Source organism: Panthera onca, chromosome D2 (genome assembly GCF_046562875.1).
Source record: "Panthera onca isolate mPanOnc1 chromosome D2, mPanOnc1 haplotype 2, whole genome shotgun sequence".
Taxonomy (NCBI): domain Eukaryota; kingdom Metazoa; phylum Chordata; class Mammalia; order Carnivora; family Felidae; genus Panthera; species Panthera onca.
Window position 1 is genome coordinate 71,623,242 of NC_138349.1, and position 21,704 is coordinate 71,644,945.

General features: G+C 42.7%; 1 protein-coding gene across 8 annotated transcripts in view; it reads right to left on the reverse strand.

Annotated features, from left to right (window-relative positions):
- The window catches only part of TTC13 (tetratricopeptide repeat domain 13), an 80,626-nt gene that overhangs the window by 57,987 nt on the left and 935 nt on the right, over positions 1–21,704 (reverse strand). For 6 of the 8 annotated variants that reach the window (XM_060642797.3, XM_060642796.3, XM_060642795.3 and 3 more), the window contains exons 2-3: positions 4,849–4,943; positions 989–1,064 (exon numbers count right to left, since the gene is read on the reverse strand). In XM_060642797.3, coding sequence (XP_060498780.1) covers positions 989–1,064; positions 4,849–4,943 — 171 coding nt within the window. Of the gene's footprint in view, positions 1–988; positions 1,065–3,732; positions 3,822–4,807; positions 4,944–21,704 lie in introns of those variants that run through there. The other 2 variants (XM_081790547.1, XM_081790548.1) reach the window with 2 other exon arrangements.

Here is a 21,704-nt window from a genome sequence, read left to right on the forward strand (position 1 = left end):
CACAGAAAGGATAAAATAATTACGTATAAAGATAGAAAAAATTCCCAAAGGTGCCTCGGGTCACCAGGTACCAGGTAGGAACACGTGCTTATGGGAAGTCCATCCAGCTGCACCGTTCAGTCTGGTCTTCAATTTTGTTTCCACTCCTTCAAGTGTAAGCTGACTAGGCAATGAATGAGACACACCCAAAGCACGTCAGACACTGGTGAAACCAGACTATTTTAAAACATGCCACGACCCAGCCAACTTGCAGGACCCCTTTGCAGATCTGAATGAACTCAACTTTTCTACACTCACAACAATAACTGACTGGCCTCACGGTAAAATTAACCCACACCTAGCTATTCTATTACACAGAAGATTAAGTAGGTGTGAGTCCCCTCGGCTTTCACTGCTGTGCGGCTCCGATTTGATGACAGCCCAAGTGACCTTTTAATGAATGACAACCGTTCCGAAGGGCTCATGACCATCATTATTACTTTCCAGAGAAACACAGAGGTCAACACGTCCCTACCGATCATTTCCTCCAAACCTTGTACGGTAAAACCTTGGTTGGCGAGCATAACCCACTCTAGAAACACGCTTGTAATCCAAAGCACTTGTGTATCAAAGTGAATTTCAGTAACAACTGGTTCAGTTGTGATCATGTGACATTCGGCATCACGTAATACTCGTATTGCAAGACAACTGCTCGTTTATCAAGTTAAAATTTATTAGAAATGTTTGCTCGTCTTGCGAAACACTCGCAGAACAAGTTACTCGCCATCCAAGGTTTTACTGTATTTTCTCTATTTCATGTTATCCTGACATAGGGTGCACGGACCCACACAAGGGCTGAACGTCCTACCCGACACCACACCACTCATGTTGGCAGAGCCGGTGTCTGTGTTCTTTCCACCCCACCACCTTGCCTACCTGCTCGGCATCAAATCATAAATTCTAGGCAAATACCCCAGGAACCGCCCCCTCCCCCAGATTCAAATCTCACCTAGCTCTTCGTTTGTGCTGTCATTATCCGTGGCAAAAGGGAATCTCTTTTGTTCTGCAATAGACTTGGCCTGGCTCTGAAATAAAAACAAACAAACGTACACGTTAGCTTCTCACAAATGAAGACGAGGCTTGCAATGAAAACCTGTATTTTTACAAAGTGAAGCTACATTTGATTCATACGGAAGTGAGAAAAGGTTCACTTTAAGTCATGCCAATTGTGTACTTCAAGCACAGAGCTTATGGTGTAACTGATTTGCCTCTTCCCTACCATTAGTGGTTCTGTTTCTAAGAACAAGTTTCTTTTCGCTCCCATAGGGATTTATCCTGCTGGCTGCTCCATCTCCCTCCATGTTTTCAGAGACTATTTAATGGCCTCGATTAGGTTACGAGGATCACGTTCTAGCGATCGGTCCTCCGATGCGGCTGGATGATAGAATATTGCTTTTTAAACTCTAAAAATACTTTAGAAAAAAGAGCTACCAGTTGTCCAGAGATGACGCCAGAAAGGGACCCACAAAATCTGAGCAGGAAACAAGACATTCTAGTAGAAAGTGCACAGCAGATGGTGAACATCTCCATCCTGCTCAATGCAGTAAATTGCCTACAAAGAATTGCTGCAGACATATGCCCATTTGGCAGGAAAACGGACCCAAAAGTGGAAACTAGGGGCAGACAAAATGAGTAAGTTTGCTTAGTAACCGGAGTGATTTTACAAGCAGCACGGGAAATGACGGCTCTATAGGGTGCCGGAGACAAATCACGTCGGACGCTACAGCGGCCACTTCCCCGGAAGATTTAACTGCTGATGCTAAGTTGGGATATGCTTAGCCTCCGGGGTACGTGTTAAAATGATTACTTCATGTGAGATTCACCTAAGACACAATTAAAACTTGTACATACACAGAGACAGGAGAAGCTAAGACAGCGAGGGACTAAAGATTTGCGGCTTTGGGCAAGACCACAGGATTAGAACTCAGTGGCGTCCTGATTAACTGAGTTCTTCTGTTTTAAAAATGCATAGTACGGATGCCTATAGGCATATATGATGGCCAAATAACTTTACAGGAGAGTCTCTCCTAATTGCTGTTTGTGCTTTCCAGCTCATGATTGGTGGTCATTAGCAGATGACGAACTGTGGCCTCTTGGATTTCATGGACTCAAATAACAGAGTAACAAGGCACTTCCGCTTATACTCCCTTTACTCTCAAAATCTAGAGTGATACTCAGATACGGCGTGGTATTTAGTCTGCCTATGAAACAGGTCAAGAATAATCTACCTCTGGTTAAAACACTGGTTGAAAGCTAGAGGCCAGAAGGGCATCCCATGTCGGGATGAATGCGCACTTCATTCCATGCAGGACTCCAGACAAAATGGAACGTCTGAAACTTCTACCACTATGGGAATGTTTAACACTGAATGTTAAACCTGATGACTAGAGAGGAAGTCTCTCAGCTCTTTCGCATTTTGCTCTATAGCTGGAAGCTTCCACACAGCTATGGGGAGCCTTACAGTGAGACCCTCGAGAGACTTAAGAAGCGGCAGATTTAACAACATGTGAAGGCATCACAGTACATACATCCCGTGTGACCAGACACGAGGCTCTCCTCTTTGTCAGGCGGTCACAGAGAAGCACGCAGATGTAAAATACTTTTCCGCTTAGTAAGTTACATATAGCCAAGGAAAGGAGTCTATGAATATCGCTTTTAGTACTTAAAAAGTCTAATCGTTTCATCCAGTACTCAATGAGAGTTTCCCATTTGCCAAGGCTCTGGGCAGAAAGGCACAGGAAGAAAACAAAAATGAAATCCCATAAAAGGATATCATTTACTTGGGGCACCTGGTGGCTCAGTCAGTTAAGCGTCCAACTTTTGGTTTCAACTCAGGTCGTGATCTCACAGTCCTGTGTTGGGCTCTGCACTGTCAGTGTTGAGCCTGCTTGGGGTTTCCCTCTCTCCCTCTCTCTGCCCTTCCCCTACTCTCCCTCTGTCTCTGTCTCTCTCTCTCTCTCAAAATAAATAAATAAACTTAAAAAAAAAAAAAAAAAGAAATCATTACCAAGCAACATCAAGAGTATACTGAAGAGCATATCTGAGTTAAAGTGTTTTTATTTTACTAGAAATAACATCTAACAGAAGTGGGCAGAAAAGTATAATATGGACAAATTAACTTCTTGATCAAAAAGAGTCTTTCCCACTTCTTTTTTTTTTTATTAAAAAAATTTTTTTATAATCTTTATTTATTTTTGAGAGAGAGAGAGAGAGAACGTGAGCAGGGAAGGAACAGGAGAGAGAAGGAGACAAAGAATCTGAAGCGGGCTCCAGGCTCTGGGCTGTCAGCACAGAGCCCGACGTGGGGCTCGAACCCACAAACTGTGAGATCGGGACCTGAGCCGAAGTCAGACGCTTAACCGACTGAGCCACCCAAGCGCCCCGAGTCTTTCCCACCTAATACTGCATCTGTAGATATCTTCTGTGGACAGTGGGGAGAAGCTCCAATCAAAGACGTTAATGCACACAGCCCCACTTTGCTGGGACACCAACTCCAACCCATCCTCAGGTCACTGCTTACGCTTCAAGTTCTGAAAGCTGTCCTACCTGATCCCCCTAATTTAAAGGGAGATTATGTTGATCTTTTGCTATACCTCTATGTTTATTTGTATAATTATCTGGTTAGTGACTAGGAGTCACGAGTGCAGGGACTGAGGCTAGCTGGCTCACTGTGGCATTATTCCCAGTACTTACTTAGCACAACGCCTGGCACATAATAGGTGCAAAATAAATATCTGGAGAATTAATGAAGAAATGAATAGTCGAACTCCCATATTTTCAACCTAGGGAAAATGAAAGGCCAAGATTGATGAGCTTTCTCCCATAGGTCACTAGCTAGTGCCATCTTAAACTAGAAATGCAACACGGAGAAAATATTTGAATTACTGTCAGTAAGACGGTAGGTCCCTAATAATTCTAAGAATCTAATCCCCTCCCCAAGGTGGGGATTACCCAATTTCTACTTAAGTGCTTTCATTGGTGGCCAACTCACTACAAGCTAGCCCATTCTGGTTGGGGACCAGTCTAATTCAAGTTCTTCCATATATCGAGTTGATCGCTATGCAATGAGTTAGGTAACATCTGTTGATCATTCTTTGGCTTGCAAACTCTACCCATTTTCAGTAGTTTCTCACATGCAAAGGCAAAGCTTTATCTGGAGAAGAGAGAGCAACCTAAAGGGAAATTTTAAACACAAGAAGCAAACAGTATCTATGTGGATGCTGAAGGAAAAGGCCTGGAGAAAAAAATATGTTCACCTTGGGCACTGAAAGAACAACTCAGCCTCAGAGAATTAAGTGTGAACAACAACAACAACAACAAAAAAAAGAGCCTTGCACCTGAGGCAGCTAGGCTGGAGGAGTGTCCGTGCTAACGTGAACAGGCAGAGACAGACGTTATGTAGTGCCAGGAACTCATCCCTGGAGTGGAGAGGCCTCCTATACAGTTCAGCGGGTACTGACAGTTAAAAACATAGATATAAAAGATATCCACACAGGCAAAAGCTGGAAGAATAATATATTATACCTTAAAATACATTAGGTTCCTAGAAGCAAGGCTCAGCCATTATCTCCCCTTTATTCCTTGGAACTGAGAAGTAAAAAGGCCAAGGTCTAGAATGATCAACCATCCAACCCATAAGTCATAATAATGTAACGTGACGAAATACCAGATGACCTATCTTTATCTTATGCAAATAGGACCACCTAGAACCAACTCCTAGTTGGTAAACAGAGGTGACCTGAGCCTTTTGAAACATGTATCATTGTACCTTAGGTCATAAAGACAGAAGCATGGACAGAAGATGCGTACCAGGATCTTTTCAGTGTTGAGGGAAAGCAGTGAGTCACAGGGTGGCGGCCCTTTGGGTTCACAGTCTGAGTCGTGGAAGTTCAGAAAGGATGACTCTGAAAAGCAAACATCCCTGGTTATTCTCCGAACCTGAAACTTATGGTTCTTAGGTTCTTAACTATGAATTATAATGTTAGGAACACACACATGTGAGCGCGCGCGCGCACACACACACACACCCACACACACACACACACACATAGAATCTACCACACCAAAATAAGGACAAGGCAAAAAAGCACCAAAAGGGGCATCCTGCCTTCCACCTTACAGCTGTGTCACATTCTACAGTTTCCAAATACCTTGCATAGCTGTCATGACTGTCCTCACAACCAGTCATTAATACGATACTTGTTAAGATCCCTTTTTCAGACATCTCCTACCTGGCAGCGTTTACCATAGGTTAAAAAATATTACAAAAGGGAGAACAAAGTCGAGCCAGGGAGATCTAATGTTAAAAGATATGTACCAGGGGTCTAGAATCCAGAATATATAAATAAGTCCTGATTTCAACAACAAAAAGACAACCCAATTAAAAAATGGGCAAAGGACTGGAATAGGCAATTCGCCAAAGAAGATACACAAATGGTCACTGAATACATGGAAAGATGCTCTACATCATTATTGATTAGGGATGTAAATCAAACCACAATGAGGTTTGCCACAATAACGGCTTTTTTTTTTTTATTGTCGAGGCAAACAAGTGTTGGCAAGGATGTAGAAAAATTAGAGCCCTTGTACATTGCTGTGTAAAATGGTGTGGCCACTGTGGAAGATAGTTTACTGGTTCATCCAAAAGTTGAACATAGAATTACCATATGGTCCTACTATTCCATCCTTAGGAATATACCCAAAAGAACTAAAAACAGGAACTCAAACAAGTATGTGAACATGCATCTTCACAGAAGCAATATTTAACAATAACCAAATGGTAGAAATAGCCCAAATGTCCATCAACAAACAATGGACAAACTGTGGTATATACATACAGTGGAACACTATTCAGCCTTAAAACAGAATAAAGTACTACAATCATCATTAATTAGTACACTTTACTCTTCAAATAATAAATCTACATTTATACTTTAACCATTTCAAAATTTGGAGACTTTTCACTCTAAGCTACATCTAAAATGCTAGCCTATATTTGGAAACATTCAAATATTAAAGATAAATTTTTTAAAAAAGAATGAAATACTTTACATGTTCATATAACATGAAAGAACCTCCAAAATGTAATGAGTAAGAACCTCCAAAACAAAAACTAAGTGAAAGAAGCCAGACGCAAAAAGTCACATATTGTGTGAGCTCACTGATACGAAATAACCAGAAAAGGTAAATCCATAGAGACAGAATGCACATCCATGGCTGAAGGAGGGAAGAGGAAGAAACTGCTGAGGGGTGAGGGGCTTACTTTGGAGTGATGGAAAGGTTTTGGGGTGGTTGCACAACATTGTGACTGTGCTCAATGCCACAGAGCTGTTCATAGGAAAACATTTAATTTTATGTTATGTGAATTTTGCCTCAACAATTATTTTTAAACCTATACTGTAATTCAGCAGTCACTAAAGAGCATCAAATTGTGTTCAAGCGACCATGTGAACCGACAGAGATAAATTCTCATTTGTGTCTGTCTTAACAGCTGGAGACTAGAGCTAATATACCAAAGAAGCTCTGGATGGTGAGTGATTTCTGAAGCTGGAAGGTTAAATTTCACAAGGCCCAAGCAGAGTTTAAACGGATGGGTGGGGGCACCTGGGTGGCTCAGTCGGTTGAGCGTCCGACTTCAGCTCAGGTCACGATCTTGTGGTCCGTGAGTTCGAGCCCCGCGTCAGGCTCTGGGATGGCCCAGAGCCTGGAGCCTGCTTCCGATTCTGTGTCTCCCTCTCTCTCTGCCCCTCCCCCGTTCATGCTCTGTCTCTCTCTGTCTCAAAGATAAATAAATGTTAAAAAAAAAAAATTTTTTTTAATAAATAAATAAATAAACGGATGGGTGGGTTCTGCTAATATCATCCTCAATGGGGAAAAACTGAGCGCTTTTTCCCTAAGGTCAAGAACACGACAGGGATGTCCACTCTCACTGTGTTATTCAACACAGTATTGGAAGTTCTAGCCTCAACAATCAGACAACACAAAGAAATAAAAGGCATCTAAATCAGCAAGGAGGAAATCAAACTTTCACTCTTCACAGACAACATGATACTCCATGGAAAACCCAAAAGATTCCACCAAAAAACTACTAGAACAGATGCATGAATTCAGCAAAGTCGCAGGATATAAAATCAATGCACAGAAATTGGTTGCATTTCTATACACCAATAATGAAGCAACAAAAGGAGAAATCAAGGTATCAATCACATTTACAATTGCACCAAAACCCATTAAATACCTAGGAATAAACCTAAGACGTGAAAAATCTATACACTGAAAACTATAAAAAGCTTATAAAAGAAACTGAAGAAGTCACCAAAAAATGGAAAAATATTCCATGCTCATGGATTGGAGGAACAAATATTGCTAAAATGTCGATACTACTCAAAGCAATCTACATATTCAATGCAATCCCTATCAAAATAACAGCAGCATTCTTCACAGAGCTAGTACAAACAATCCCAAAATTTGTATGGAACCAGAAAAGACATCAAATAACAAAAGCAATCCTGAAAAAGAAAACCAAAGCTGGAGGCATCACAATTCCGGACTTCAAGATGTATTACAAAGCTGTAATCATCAAGACAGTATGGTACTGGCACAAAAACAGACACTTAGATCAATGGAACAGAATAGAGAACCCAGAAATGGACCCACAAACGTAAGTCCAGCTAATCTTTGGCAAAGCAGGAAATAATATCCAATGGAATAAAGACATTCTCTTCAGCGAATGCTGTTGGGAAAACTGGACAGAGACATGCAGAAGAATGAACCTGGACCACTTTCTTACACCCTACACAAAAATAAACTCAAAATGGATGAAAAACCTAAGCATAAGACAGGAAGCCGTCAAAATCCTAGAGGAGAAAGCAGGCAACAACCTCTTTGACCTTGGCCACAGCAACTTCTTACTCAACATGTCTCTGGAGGCAAGGGAAACAAAAGCAAAAATGAACTATCGTGACCTCATCAAGATAAAAAACTTCTGCACAGCAAAGGAAACAATCAGCAAAACTAAAAGGCAACTGACGGAATGGGAAAAGATATTTGCAAATTACATACCTGATAAAGGGTTAGTATCCTAAATCTATAAAGAACTTATCAAACTCAACACCGAAAAAACAAATAATCCAGTGAAGAAATGGACAAAAGACATGAATCGACACTTCTCCAAAGACATCCAGATGGCTAACAGATGCGTAAAAAAATGCTCAACATCACTCATCATCAGGCAAATATAAATCAAAGCCACAGTGAGATACTACCTCACACTTGTCAGAATATCTAAAATTAACAACTCAGGCAACAACAGATGTTGGTGAGGATGCAGAGAAAAAGGAATCCTTTTGCACTGCTGGTAGGAATGCAAGCTGGTGCAGCCAGTCTGGAAAACAGTATGGAGGTTCCTCAAAAAATTAAAAATAGAATTATCTTATGGCCCAGCAATTGCAGTGCTAGGTATTTATCCAAAGGATACAGGTATGCTGTTTTGATGGGGCACATGCACCCCAATGTTCATAGCAGTGCTGTTGACAATAGTCAAAGGAAGGAAAGAGCCCAAATGTCCATTGACAGATGAATGGATAAAGAAGAAGTGGTATATACATACAATGGAATATTACTCAGCAATCAAAAAGAATGAAATCTTGCCATTTGCAACAATGTGGATGGAGTGTGTTATGCTAAGTGAAATTAGTCAGAGAAAGACAAGTATCATATGACCTCACTCATATGTAGAATTTAAGATACAAAACAGATGAACATAAGGGAAGAGAAGCAAAAATAATATAAAAACAGGGAGGGGGACAAAACAGAAGAGACTCAAATACAGAGCACTGAGGGTTGCTGGAGGGGAGGAGGGTGGAGGGATGGGCTAAATGGGGAAGGGGCATTAGGACACGTGCTGGGATGAGCACTGGGTGTTATACATAGGCAGTAGATCACTGGATTCCACTCCTGCATCATTATTGCACCATGTGCTAACTGACTTGGATATAAATGTAAAAAATTAAGTAAATAATAAGAGGATGGGTGGGTTCAGACTGGGGAACAGAGAGAATGGGTATTCCGAGTGGGATGAGTGGTGTACACAGAAGTATAAAGGTAACAAAATGCAAAGGAGCAGTAAGCAGGCGACCCTGGCTAGAGGGAGCTGGTGTTGGAAAATAAAAGATGGAAGGTTGGAACGTGAGTGGTCAGACTGGGGAGTCTTGGAGCCAAGAGAAAGGCTTTAGTCTCACCAGAGTGAGGAGGCAATAATGGTTGTTGGAAATAACATTAATTTCTAACCTATTTCTTTTTTTTTTTTTTTTTTTTTAACGTTTATTTATTTTTGGGACAGAGAGAGACAGAGCATGAATGGGGGAGGGGCAGAGAGAGAGGGAGACACAGAATCGGAAGCAGGCTCCAGGCTCTGAGCCATCAGCCCAGAGCCTGACGCGGGGCTCGAACTCACGGACCGCGAGATCGTGACCTGAGCTGAAGTCGGACGCTTAACCGACGGAGCCACCCAGGCGCCCCTCTAACCTATTTCTTCTTAAAGCTAACGTTTGAGGCCTTGCCATATGCAAAGCGCTGCAGTAAGCATTGCATATACGTGGCCTCATTCTGTTCTAACAATCCCTCCACTTGGTGGGATTCACTGAGGTTTCAATAAACATGCATCGGTATAATTGTAAGTGGATGCACTCATTCCCTTCTGTGAAACCTAACCATCTTTGGGTAATTAGGCTGTCCTCTCCCCCTTCTGATAAATAGTATTTTACAAGTATGCTTGACCTGTATTTTTTAAATTCACCCAATCTGGCAATTAAATTCTAACCAATACAATTGCCGAGGCAAAGGGTGTAAATAACTTTAAGACCTTTCACATATGCTGCCCCGTTTCCCTCCCAGGATGTAATAATAATTTCATTCCCACCCAACAGTGTAGAAGATGGTCTATTTCACTCTGCTCAGAGTATTCTGTTCTTTTCATCTCTTCCTAATCTGACAATAGCACTAGGGAGACCAAACTTTTGGTTTACTGCCCATTTGTATCTCTTCTTTTGTAAATCATGTGTTTCCTCTGCTAATTTTTAAGTCATTTTATCTATTCCGGCCTAAGGTATAGAAGCGAATGTCTATCTATTTTCCAGTTCTCTCAGAACGATTTTGAACACCGCCTGTACGATACATTATAGTCACCGGGGTCTTAAAGGGAGCTTTGAGATAAGTTATATCCAACTAAAATAGCTCTCACAGAGGACTATTCAATCTATACGGGCACTGATGTTTAAAATATTACAGTAGGACTTCATGTTCATTCTGGAAAATAGAAAAAAAATCACAAAACATAAAAAAAAAAGTCATTTAGAATACTACCGTACATTGAGATCCACTGTGAAAATCTTGGCGTTAACTACTGTAATGAAGAGGGACAATTCTTGAAATCAGACAGACTGGGTTTGAATTCCCGTTCTCTGCAACTACTTACTAGCTCTTGGCCACTGATCTAGCGGCCTCATCAATCTTCGGTTTCTTCATTTGTAAAACAGGGTCGCTGATGGTATCTACTTCACAGGAGTGGTTGATTTAAACAAGATTATAGGGGCACCTGGGTAGCTCAGTGAGTTAAGTGTCCATCTGTTGATTTCGGCTCATGTCAGGATCTCCCGGTTCATGGGATCCAGCCCCACGTCAGGCTCTTTGCTGACAGCACAGAGCCTGCCTGGATTCTCTCTTTCCCTCTCTCTCTCTCTCTCTCAAAATCAGTAAATAAACTTTAAAAAAATAAACAAGGAGATATAAGTGAAGTCTTTGGTACAGTTTCTGGCACAAAGAAGGAGACAGAGGATGTTTGCTATTGTTACCATTAGGTTGTGAGGAGATACACTGTTTTGTAACCTGCCCTTTTAACGTAACAATATAATATAAACACTTCCCCATTTGATTAAACTTTCTTCTGCAAACTATTTAAATTTAAACTTAGTGAGATTATATATCATTTTTTTAATTTTTTTTTTTAACGTTTATTTATTTTTGAGACAGAGCATGAACGGGGGAGGGGCAGAGAGAGAGGGAGACGCAGAATTGGAAGCAGGCTCCAGGCTCTGAGCCATCAGCCCAGAGCCCGACGCGGGGCTCGGACTCATGGACCTCGAGATCGTGACCTGAGCTGAAGTCGGACGCTTAACCGACTGAGCCACTCAGGTGCCCCGATTATATATCATTTTTTAATTTAATATCTTTAGGATTTCAGTGCTCTACGATAAACCTGTATTTTGTTGTTTCTAGACTAACTCCTTCTAATGATCTGCCTATTGACTTCAATAGTTTCACAATGTATCCTTAAAATAGATGCACACATTTTAACGTAAAGGAAAGCCTCATCAATTTTTTTTCCCAAAAGTTTCTTGGCTATTTGGATCAACATTCTTCCTTCAAATAAACTTGTCATTAAGGATCCAAAACCAAAAAGTCCCTCTTGGGATTTTTATTAGAATTGTTAAAACCGTAGGGGGACCTGCGTGGCTCGGTCAGTTTGGTGTCCAACTTCGGCTCAGGTCATGATCTCACGGTTGGTGAGTTTGGGCCCCACCTCAGGCTCTGTGCTGACAGCTCAGAGCCTGGAGCCTGCTTTGGATTCTGTCTCCCTCAAAAATAAATAAGCACTAAAAAAAATTTTTTTTAATAAATAAAAAAGGAAAACAACCAAATAGGAGAATCCTTCCTTCGTATGGTAAAATGCATCCACGTTAACCCATAGCCATATAGAGCATCTTCCCACTGGATGCTCATGTTAAAAGTCTTATCAAAAGGTGAAATTCTGGGTCAGTAAATGAAGTATTAATGTCAGGAATAAGCAGGAATACTAGTACTGAACACTTTTTTGGAGGTTTTCTCTAGTTCAACGAGACGCTAAATGAGTATAAATACTAAAAAGACCCTGATATCATTACACGTAGAGGATGCAATTACCCACTGAATAAATGGAAGCATGAAAAGAGCTGCTAGGAATTCAGTGATGCTGTTGTTCACGTCCGCAGGAAACTCCCCGAGCCAGCCGCTTCCCCTGACTCTGCTCTAGTTCGTAGGGTCTTTTAAGCTGCCGTGATTTCACATTTCCGTGTGATTTCGCTTACAGTTGGTTTCCCTCCCTGAACTATAGTATTCGCAGACAAGGACAGGGGTCATTTCTGGTTTTGCGGACCACTGAGCAGTGAATAGAACAAGGTAGATGTGCAACAAACACGTAATCAATGGCCATCCACCAATTTTCTTTTCGATCACAACAAATTTGAATGTATAAATTCTATAGAAAAATTGTAAAATTTCACATAGGCCAATAAAACACTTGAATAGATTAAATTTTGTAAAGTACTCCTCTGCTCGTTAATCTACAGTTTTAGCAATTCTTTAAAAAAAAATTTTTTTTTTAATGTTTACTTTTCAGAGAGAGAGAGAGAGAGAGAGAGAGAGCATGAGCAGGGGAGGGGCAGAGAGAGAGGGAGTCACAGAATCTGAAACAGGCTCCAGGCTCTGAGCTGTCAGCACAGAGCCCGACGCAGGGCTTGAACTCACAAACCGTGAGATCATGAGTTTAACCGACTGAGACACCGAGGTGTCCCTTCCTACTCTTTATTTTACCAAAAATTTTTAAATCAGGAAATCTGGCTGAACTTTATCAAGTGCTTTTGGAATTTCTTTAAGGTAATCATATGATTTTTCTCCATGACTTACTAAGGTGTTTAATTCAATTTTTTTTTTTTTAAGTTGAACCACCTTTGCTCTTCTAAAATAAATTCTAATTGGTCAAGGCACATCATTACTTTACTTTCTGGTTTCAACTTATTAATATTTAACTTAGGATTTTTATAACTGTGCTACCCATACTTGCCATTATATTAAGTTCTGTCATCAATGTTTTTCGCTGATTTGAGAAGGTCTGTAAGAGAAAAACAGCTTATTATAGTTGTACCTAGATTTCTCTGGGAACAGGTTAAATTTCTTCTTTGATCTAAAACTGTTTTGTTCAATATGGCTTTAATTGTCTAACAATAACAACCCAACAACCTATATTTAGATGGAATAGGTTTTCATACAATTAGGAAAAGCCTCTGTTTTCCTCCTTGCTCAGATAATGCAAGTAAAATTTAAAGATAATTACTACGTGGGGCGCCTGGGTGGCTCAGTCAATTAAGTGTCTGACTTCAGTTCAGGTCATTATCTCATAGTTGGTGAGTTCAAGCCCCGCATCGGGCTCTGTGCTGACAGCTCAGGGCTTGCAGCCTGCTTCGGATTCTGTCTCCCTCTCTCTCTACCCGTCCCCCACGCTCTCTCTCTCTCTCTCTCAAAAATAAATAAACATTTAAAAAAGTTAATTACTATAGAAATATTCTCAAAACACATTACAGAATCTCATCTTTTTCTTCCAGATCATCTTCCTGGACATTTATTTATTGCTTCATATTTTTAACCGTATTAGCAGGAATTTCTTCATATTTGTCTCTTCATTCTAATGGCCTCTACCACTGTCCACACAGCCCCTCATTCCTAATGTATGTTTGCACTTGCTCACCTATTTATGTGTTAGCCTTACCAGGTTTATCTATTTTCTTCTTTTTTGAAAAAAAAGAAAAAACAACTCTTGGATCGATTTATCAATACTGTTGTTGCTCTGTTTCGAATTCATTTATTCTGGCTTTGTTCTAGACAAGCTTCCAATTTCCCAATCGTTTTCTTGTTGCTCAAGCTTAGTATCCAGTTCATTTATTCCCGTCTTTCTTCAATACCAAGAAGCAACAGAAGTTTCCAGCAGAAGAAAGATCACGGAAGGTTGTGTGAGGAGAGAGAGAGAAGGGCCGGAAGACTAGCAAGGAGGCCATAGAGGGAGGGAATAGACGTGATGCCCACAGTTCACAGGAAATGGTTGTCACAGGTTGGTAGGGCCGGCCCTTGAACCACATGGGATTGAACTGCGTGGGTCCACTTACATGCAGGTTTTTTAAAATAAACATAGATATTGCTGTAAACGTATTTTCTCTTCATGATTTTCGTAACCACGGTTCCTTCTCTCTAGCTTATTTTAGTCTAAGAATACAGAATGTAATACACATACAAAATATGTGTTCCTCGACTGCTTGTTATTAGTAAGGCTTCCGGTCAACAGTAGGCTATTAGCAGTTAAGTTTTGGGGGAGTCGGAAGTGGCACATGGACTTTTGATGGTGTGGGGGGCAGGGGGGAATTGGTTGGTGCCCCTAACCCCCTAAGGGTCCACTATATACATATCTCGGAAATTGCCATTTTTTTCTGTTAATTTCTTCTTCCTTCTTAAGATTATTTTGGTCTTCGCAGAACTTGACAGCTTTCGAAATGCCCTCGCAACACTCTGTCCACTGGTCCTCCCTCCTCTGAGGCAGGGAGGACACACCTTAGGCGGATCACACACGTGGGGAAACGAGGTCAGTGTTAACGCGCGTGTTTAAGTCACAAGACGAAGAAATCGCCCGCATCTGTGCTCCGGGACACCACATCAACAGAGGTGCACGGTCCGCTTGTCACCACTCATTCTGCCCCTGCTGGGTCCTAGCAATGCCCTCAGGCTTCCTTCGTGTCCTCCCAAACCCCACAGACCACTGATTTTAAGAAGAGCGGTTTCGGTAAAGACACGAGGGGCCAACTGCAGTAGCTTCGGCAAAGGATGGGAGATGGGGAGACAGTGCACAGAAGCATCTCCTCTGAGGAATTCTGCTGTAAAGGAAGCGGAGAGAGAGACACAAGAGGTGGATGGAGGGGCAGGGAGTCCTGTCCCGGTTTCTTGTGTTTTCCAGACAGGAGCTCTCAGAGCCATCTGTATGCTGACGGAAGACAAGAGGGAACGAGCGCTCCCGCACAGGGAGCGTGCCCCGCTCCGCAGAGGCTCCCACAGCTCCGCACAGCGCCAGGACCAAAGGCAGAAGCTATCCTAGGGCTGCAGGCACGCTGCAGCTGTGATGGTGGGAAGCACGGAAGTTCTCTGCTGATTGCATCTTCCTCAGTCAAATTACCTCCTAGGGAGGAGAGGAGACTGGGGGGTGGCGGGGGGGTGGGCGGGGGGCATTGGAAGTACCACGTATTTGTCATACAGTCATGTCGGCAGGTGAAAGGGCCTGAAAGTTTGCAAGCAGCACGCTCAGAGCCAATCCCTGAAGGAAGACGTTTTATAAGGGATTCAACAGCTGCTGGGCTGCACTTACCACCGCGCCCTAGTTAGAACAGTGGGCCAAGTTCACCTGGAAACCAGGATGACGGGGCCTTTCCCACCGATGGGCTGGAACGTGGGAGTCAGACGCCAGATACTTACTGGCAATTCTAGTCCTAGGTGTAGGGTGACCTGGGAAGAGCAGAAATAATTACTGTGGCTGGAGGCGCGACCTGAAGGCCAAGGGGCTGATACGCAGCATCAGTTATACTGTCTGTTGCTTTGATCAATTTCTGCATTTGTAAGACAACCACCGTTGAGGACGTTCCACATCACCTTGGTTGATGGTCCCAAATGGTAAATTTCTTTTAGAATGTGGTAACAGGAAAAGTAATAGGAAGAGTTCTCCTCAGAATTCATATGCTTCTTTTATTCTAACAAAATCGCATTCATCAGTACCTAAGATGTGTAAGTTATCATAAAACAACTTGCAAATAGAGGCTGCCCACTGGGAACGAGATTATAAAGCCAACGTATAATTAATCCACCAGAACAAAGATCTGCAAAAGCCATCTTTCTCAGTTTTATAACAAAGCATGACCATAATCTGATCAAAGCTGTATTAACCTTAACAAAAGTATTAACAGGTGTAAAGAATGTCTAAAACCTTAAAAAAAAAAAAAAAAGGAGCTGGTCAGCTGCACAAAATGGAAAAAGAGGGAAGGAAGTAAATCATGTAGCACTGACCCAAGAGCAGAACCAGGTGGGGGGGGGGGGGGGGCGCTGTAGCCACAAAGGCTATTCACTTAGCCTGGGATCGTAACATGGATTACACACGCATCAGATGCTCAAGGTGGCACATACTTTTAAGAGCTGAAGACTCTGTCCATAAACCTATACGTGATGTCAAATACCATCAACTCCACTGGGAAAGCAATGCTGTGAAACCATTAGTGAAAAGGGAACAGGGTCACTTTGAACACTCCACTGCGAGTGAACTCAACTGGCCTTTCGCATTGAAGAGGCGGACCGTCTGACCCAGGATTTCTGAGTGTCTACGTAAAGGGCGCCGGCACCCGAGTCAGAGCAAATCTCACCGTGCTGGTTCCTGAATCAGACATAAAGCCATACCAAATTACCTCCAAACCAAACTGGAGGAACGGGGGAGGAGACTTCATTAGCAAAGCTTAAACACAGATACCAGTTATGTACTGGGGACCCCCTCCGGTTACGCAGATGGTTCAGTTTGTGAAAACAGCTGTGATACGTTTTTCTACATAGACGTCATGTTTCGATAAAAGGCAAAAATAAAAAAGATAAGAGAATGAAAATGTCAGAAAGCATTAACCCCGAAGTGAGAAGTATTCAAATTCTGCTACTTCAATGAATTTTGTCTTTATTCTATCTGCAAGATAACAGGCCCGAACAAAAAAGATAAAATGGCCTCTTTGAAACACCATATTGTGAAAAGGGGAAGCTTCAGAGGCCGGTCAGTCGGCCAAGTGTTTAGGGAGTCCAGTGACGCCAGGCCATGTCTACGCGCCGTAGAACTTCCTGAAAAGTCCGTACACCCAAAGTGCTCTGCCGTTCCTGTAGGCATGTTTCATGCAGGGTAGGTTCTAAAACCCAGGCCCCATTATCCTTTGCTCTCATCCAGAGAGCGACGACCCCTCATGACCCAAAGCAGAACACTGGTCTACTGGGGTACAGACCGTTCAAAAGGTAAATGTGATTTTTAAGAACAATACATCTATTTGAGAAAGCTTCACAAGTCTGCAAATAGCAGAGCTGTCATCCTCATAGGGCTCATGCTATAAAAAGCAACTCTTAAACCAGAAGACTTTCTGAAAGATGCAGAAGAGGCAAGCAGTCTCCAGGCGATGCCCCAGTGGCCAGGGCCGGGGGAGACGATACAGAAATCTCTTTCTCACTCTATGCCTCCGTCTCTGTTACTCAAAATAAGCGAGTTATCTTATACTGGCAAACTTACTTCTGTAGACCTTAAGGAAAAGACTAGAAGAGATTTGCCACAAAACTGGATGTGATAACATGCACAGAGAATCAGGGCCGAGGGTAAAAAAGGGATCAAGCAAATCTACTAACAGTAAGGGTTACCACAGTTACCATGACTGGGCTTAAAATGTGGTTCTTAACTTCCTCATAGCCAGAACAAAAAAAGGAAATAGCGCTCATTATAAAAGTTTCCCTCTACTGATTCCCTGCCACCGTTAAGGCACAGCAATGATTTAAGTGCTGTGAGCAAGACTGATTTCATGTATTTTAAATAACTGCCTCCTTTAGTTAGAAAGATACAGACAATCTTTAGGTCTTACTGTCAAAAACACAATCAGGTTCGTAGTTACTTCCTTATTTTTGTGACAGTTAACAGCTCCCGAATCAGACACGAATTCCCTTTTCTTCAAACAGAACCGTGGGGAAATAAACTCAAATCTTGGATTATTAATCTCAATAAACTAAGGAAAATTACTTCAGGTTGTAAATTAACCGTCAAACTTCATTGAGACATTAAGCGTAGAGAGAACTAATGCTGCTGGCTAGATGAAGGTGGCCATTTCAAAGGTTCCAGAAAGACATCAGGTACAAGGACTGCCTAACTTTTAGGAGCAGACAAAAGTCTCAAGAAGGCAGGAAAAAGGAAAAAAAAAAAAATCCGAAATCACTGTTGTTATAAATACTGCATTTTCAAAGAAGGAAAATGAAAGTGTTTTCAAAACAGTGACTAGAGGGGCGCCTGGGTGGCTCAGTCGGTGAAGCATCCAACTTCGGCTCAGGTCATGATCTCGCAGTTCGTGAGTTCGAGCCCCGCGTCAGGCTCTGTGCTGATGGCTCAGAGCCTGGAGCCTGTTTCAGATTCTGTGTCTCCCTCTTTGACCCTCCCCCGTTCATGCTCTGTCTCAAAAATAAATAAACATTAAAAAAAAAAATTTAAAAAAAAAGTGACTAGAGGTGCACAGGTTCGAACTATTACAATACATCCTGGTCCATAAAGGACACACGAAGATGTATTTCATACGGGACGAATGCCGCCTTTGAAGAAAGATGCAAGGTGGCTTTCCCAGGAAGAGCAGAGGGGACACAGACGAATTCTTAAGGGACAGGTTACAGCTTATCTAGCCCTTAACTTGCCTGATCTGTAACATCTTACGGTGCCAAGTTAAGGGGTAAGACCTCTCCCAAGCTCGCTCTGCTCTGGTCCCTGTTGATGCCACCTTATCAGAGGCCTTCCCTGGCCCCCCTCAAGGCAGCAAAGCCCTCTTCCTTCTTCAGGGCACTTAGCAGCGGGCCTACTGAACACTGGTCTCTTCCTGCACCGGCACAGGCTCCACTTGGGGGAAGCCAGCCACTGCTACTGTATCCCCAAGGATCCAAAACACTGAGCAAGTGGGAGGCACACAGATAGCTTTCCCGCAAAAGAACAGAGCCATCCTAGCTCTACCGTCCAAAATATTCGGTGCAGTGAAGCATCCTTCCAGGTACGTAAGCAAAAAAATTCTAGAAGTTACTTAAGAATGTAACTTTCAACAAACGTGAAGACAGTGGGACTTGATCAGTAATAAGAAAGTATACTGAGCAGCAGATATTACTAAGGAAATAATGCACAAAAGGTCGGGAGGCCAGGTTCAAACCCTGGCTCTGCACTCCTCTGTGGGACCTTCCCCAACTTCTCTTTGCCTCAGTTTCACCTTAGGTAAAATGGGGATAAAAACAGTACCTGCTGCAGTGTCGAGGATTAAATAACATACAGTGCGTATACACATAAAACCAGGGGGAAAAATTGGGGGAAAACCTTCTGTTCCTTATTTCTTCCTGCAATTCCAAACTACAAACAGGGCAAAGGTAGCAAGGAAGGGAAAATGATTTTTTTTTTAATGTTTATTTATTTTTGAGAGAAAGAGAGAGAGATACTGTGGGGTGGGGGGGTAAGGGACAGAGACAGAGACAGAATCTGAAGCAGGCTCTGCACTGTCAGTGCTAAGTTCGACTCGGGGCTCAAACTCATGAACCATGAGATCACGACATGAGCCAAAGTCAGATGCTTAACCGACTGAGCCACCCAGCTGCCCCGGGAAATTGATTTTTATTTGAAAAATATGTACATTACAGCGTTCACTTTTTTAAAAAAGATTATTTTTCCCACAGGAAAACAGATGACCTGACGTTTGTGGCTATACATGTTTTTCAAATAAAATACAAAAACGTGCCAGGGGAGAAAGTTGAAGGGGGCCTGGGAACAGCAAAGTCAGGCTGAGACCGCTGGTGCCCCAGTCATCCATGCTTATCTGTGCAGCTGGACCTCGATGGGGTTCAGCCCACTGAGCTCGAGGCTGATCCCAGGGCACTGGATTCCATTTGATGGTGGTCCACACAGCACAATCAGCCATTGCCAGTGCGCTGTTCAGACCTATGGGCTCCCACCATAGGAAGACACACATTGTCTTTGGCCCTGTAATCACTGGGGGTTCGGTCTTACGAGAATACCCATACAGCTCATTGGAAGGTGTGCAGATTTAGACCCAAGCAGGTGTCAATTCAGCCATTTGAATCCGAAAGCTGTGGGAAGGCTTCTGAAAAGTGGCGGTGCTTCTGTGTCTGTCCTCTGCATACGGACTGGCTTGACACGGACAGGCTCGTGGCTGGAAAGGCCAGCAAGTGATGACGACGTGATGAATGGATGGTGAGGCTCTCAAGAACTGATTCGTTCTGGATCCTGGCACTTATCTAGACCCTTCTGTTGATCAGAAGGGGGTTCTGGATTCAGAACCTCTGGGCTATGATATGATTAGTTGTAAATCCGGAATTTGTTCCCACATCTGTTCTTCTTAGGACAGTGAGGGAATGGGGCAGTTTCACAGGGTCCAGCTTCTACCTACTCGTCCAAAATGAAGAGGGAGAAATGAGAGACATTTGGGGAGTCTCTACCATGACAGAGATGGCTCCTGTCACGTCCCACAGCTGGAGTGCCAAGTAGCATAAGCAGTTGCCTTTGGGAATTATTAACTGGGAACAGCAGCAGCAGCCAAGTGACTTCGGCGCCTGTCAGCAACTGCGGGACATTCACGTCACCCCAGGGGAGGCTGGCTCAAAGACTCATGCCACACATTTCCAACAGCACATGTGGAATGCCAAACTAAGAAACCAAGTACTAAGAAACTACATGGGGGGAGATAAGTGAAAAACTGAAACATTTGACCAATTATGCTTAAAGCCTCATTAAGATTGCGTTCATCCTTTGACGCAAAGAACTCTGGATAATGGTTTCCACATATGAGGGAATGGTAGAATGGACAGGAAAACTCCTCCGAACGCCCGGTTCATGAAAACTTATATTACCTAGGGGAAAAGCATAATACAGGTCAGAGTTGGCCCAAATAAGGACTCCAAAGAGTGGCATAAGCCATGGAGTGAAATGAGCCACCTAGATCAATACTATCAATCAATTTCATAATATAAATCAATTTGTAACTTCTACTGCCTAGAATCTGTGTCTTCTTGAGCCAGTGAGCATCACATGACCATACAAGGGAAGGGGAAATGAAGATTTACATAACACGTCCTATATGCTAGCACTCACTACAGATGTGTTCTTCTACCTATAATGACTTAGTGTCTAAGACAAAGCTTTGTCTGGAGCCTGACCACCTGGCCTCGTCCCTTTACAGCGGTGGGCCCACAGGAAAGGTGATGATTTCACCGTGTCGCAGTTTCCTCATCTGAGGAAAAGGAGCTACCATTCAATGAGGTAGTGACGGGTGTTCCAAAAGACTTAAGAAAATAGGCTAACCAACCTACTCTTACGACAGCACCTGGCATACGGCAAGCACTCCATATTATGTTGGCTATTTCTCACTTTCCCCGCAGCACTCTTGTGAAGAAAATGAAACCCGGTAATTAGGTAACAGTGTCTTCAACTTACAAGGCGGCAATTTCGCTTGCCAAGACAAGCAATTAACTTGTTCAGAGTCACAGGAAGCCACAGAGGTAAAAAGCCATTCTTTTCCCACTATACAATGCCCGCCGAGTTTTTTACTCTGTTACTAGCCAAGGCCCACTACAAAACAAAGTCAATGAGTGAGACTTCCTCAAGGGAGTCAGATTGTGCTAAAAGGAAATCAGAGTGTGCTAATCTTGACATCTCTCAACTAAAAAATGCTTATTGTCTTCCCAGTTACACAATGTTCAAGAACACAGCTGTCCAGGCTGCAAAAGCAACCAGCCAGCTTCTAGTGAATTAGGTAGACCCAGAGCTTTCAAAAGCAAGCCTTGAGGGAATTAGGGGGAAGAGGAAAAGGAAAGGAAGGGGAGGGGATTGAAGGGTGAAAAGATCCGATGGAAATGTCAAAACAAAAAACCACAAGCATGTATTTGCCCCTAAGGCATCTGCCACGACTTACTAAATTGGGGGCAAAAGCGCCCAACTTAATCAATGAGATGGCCTAGTTCCAATACCCCGGCTCTGACTTACACAGGCTGAAGGCCTGCGG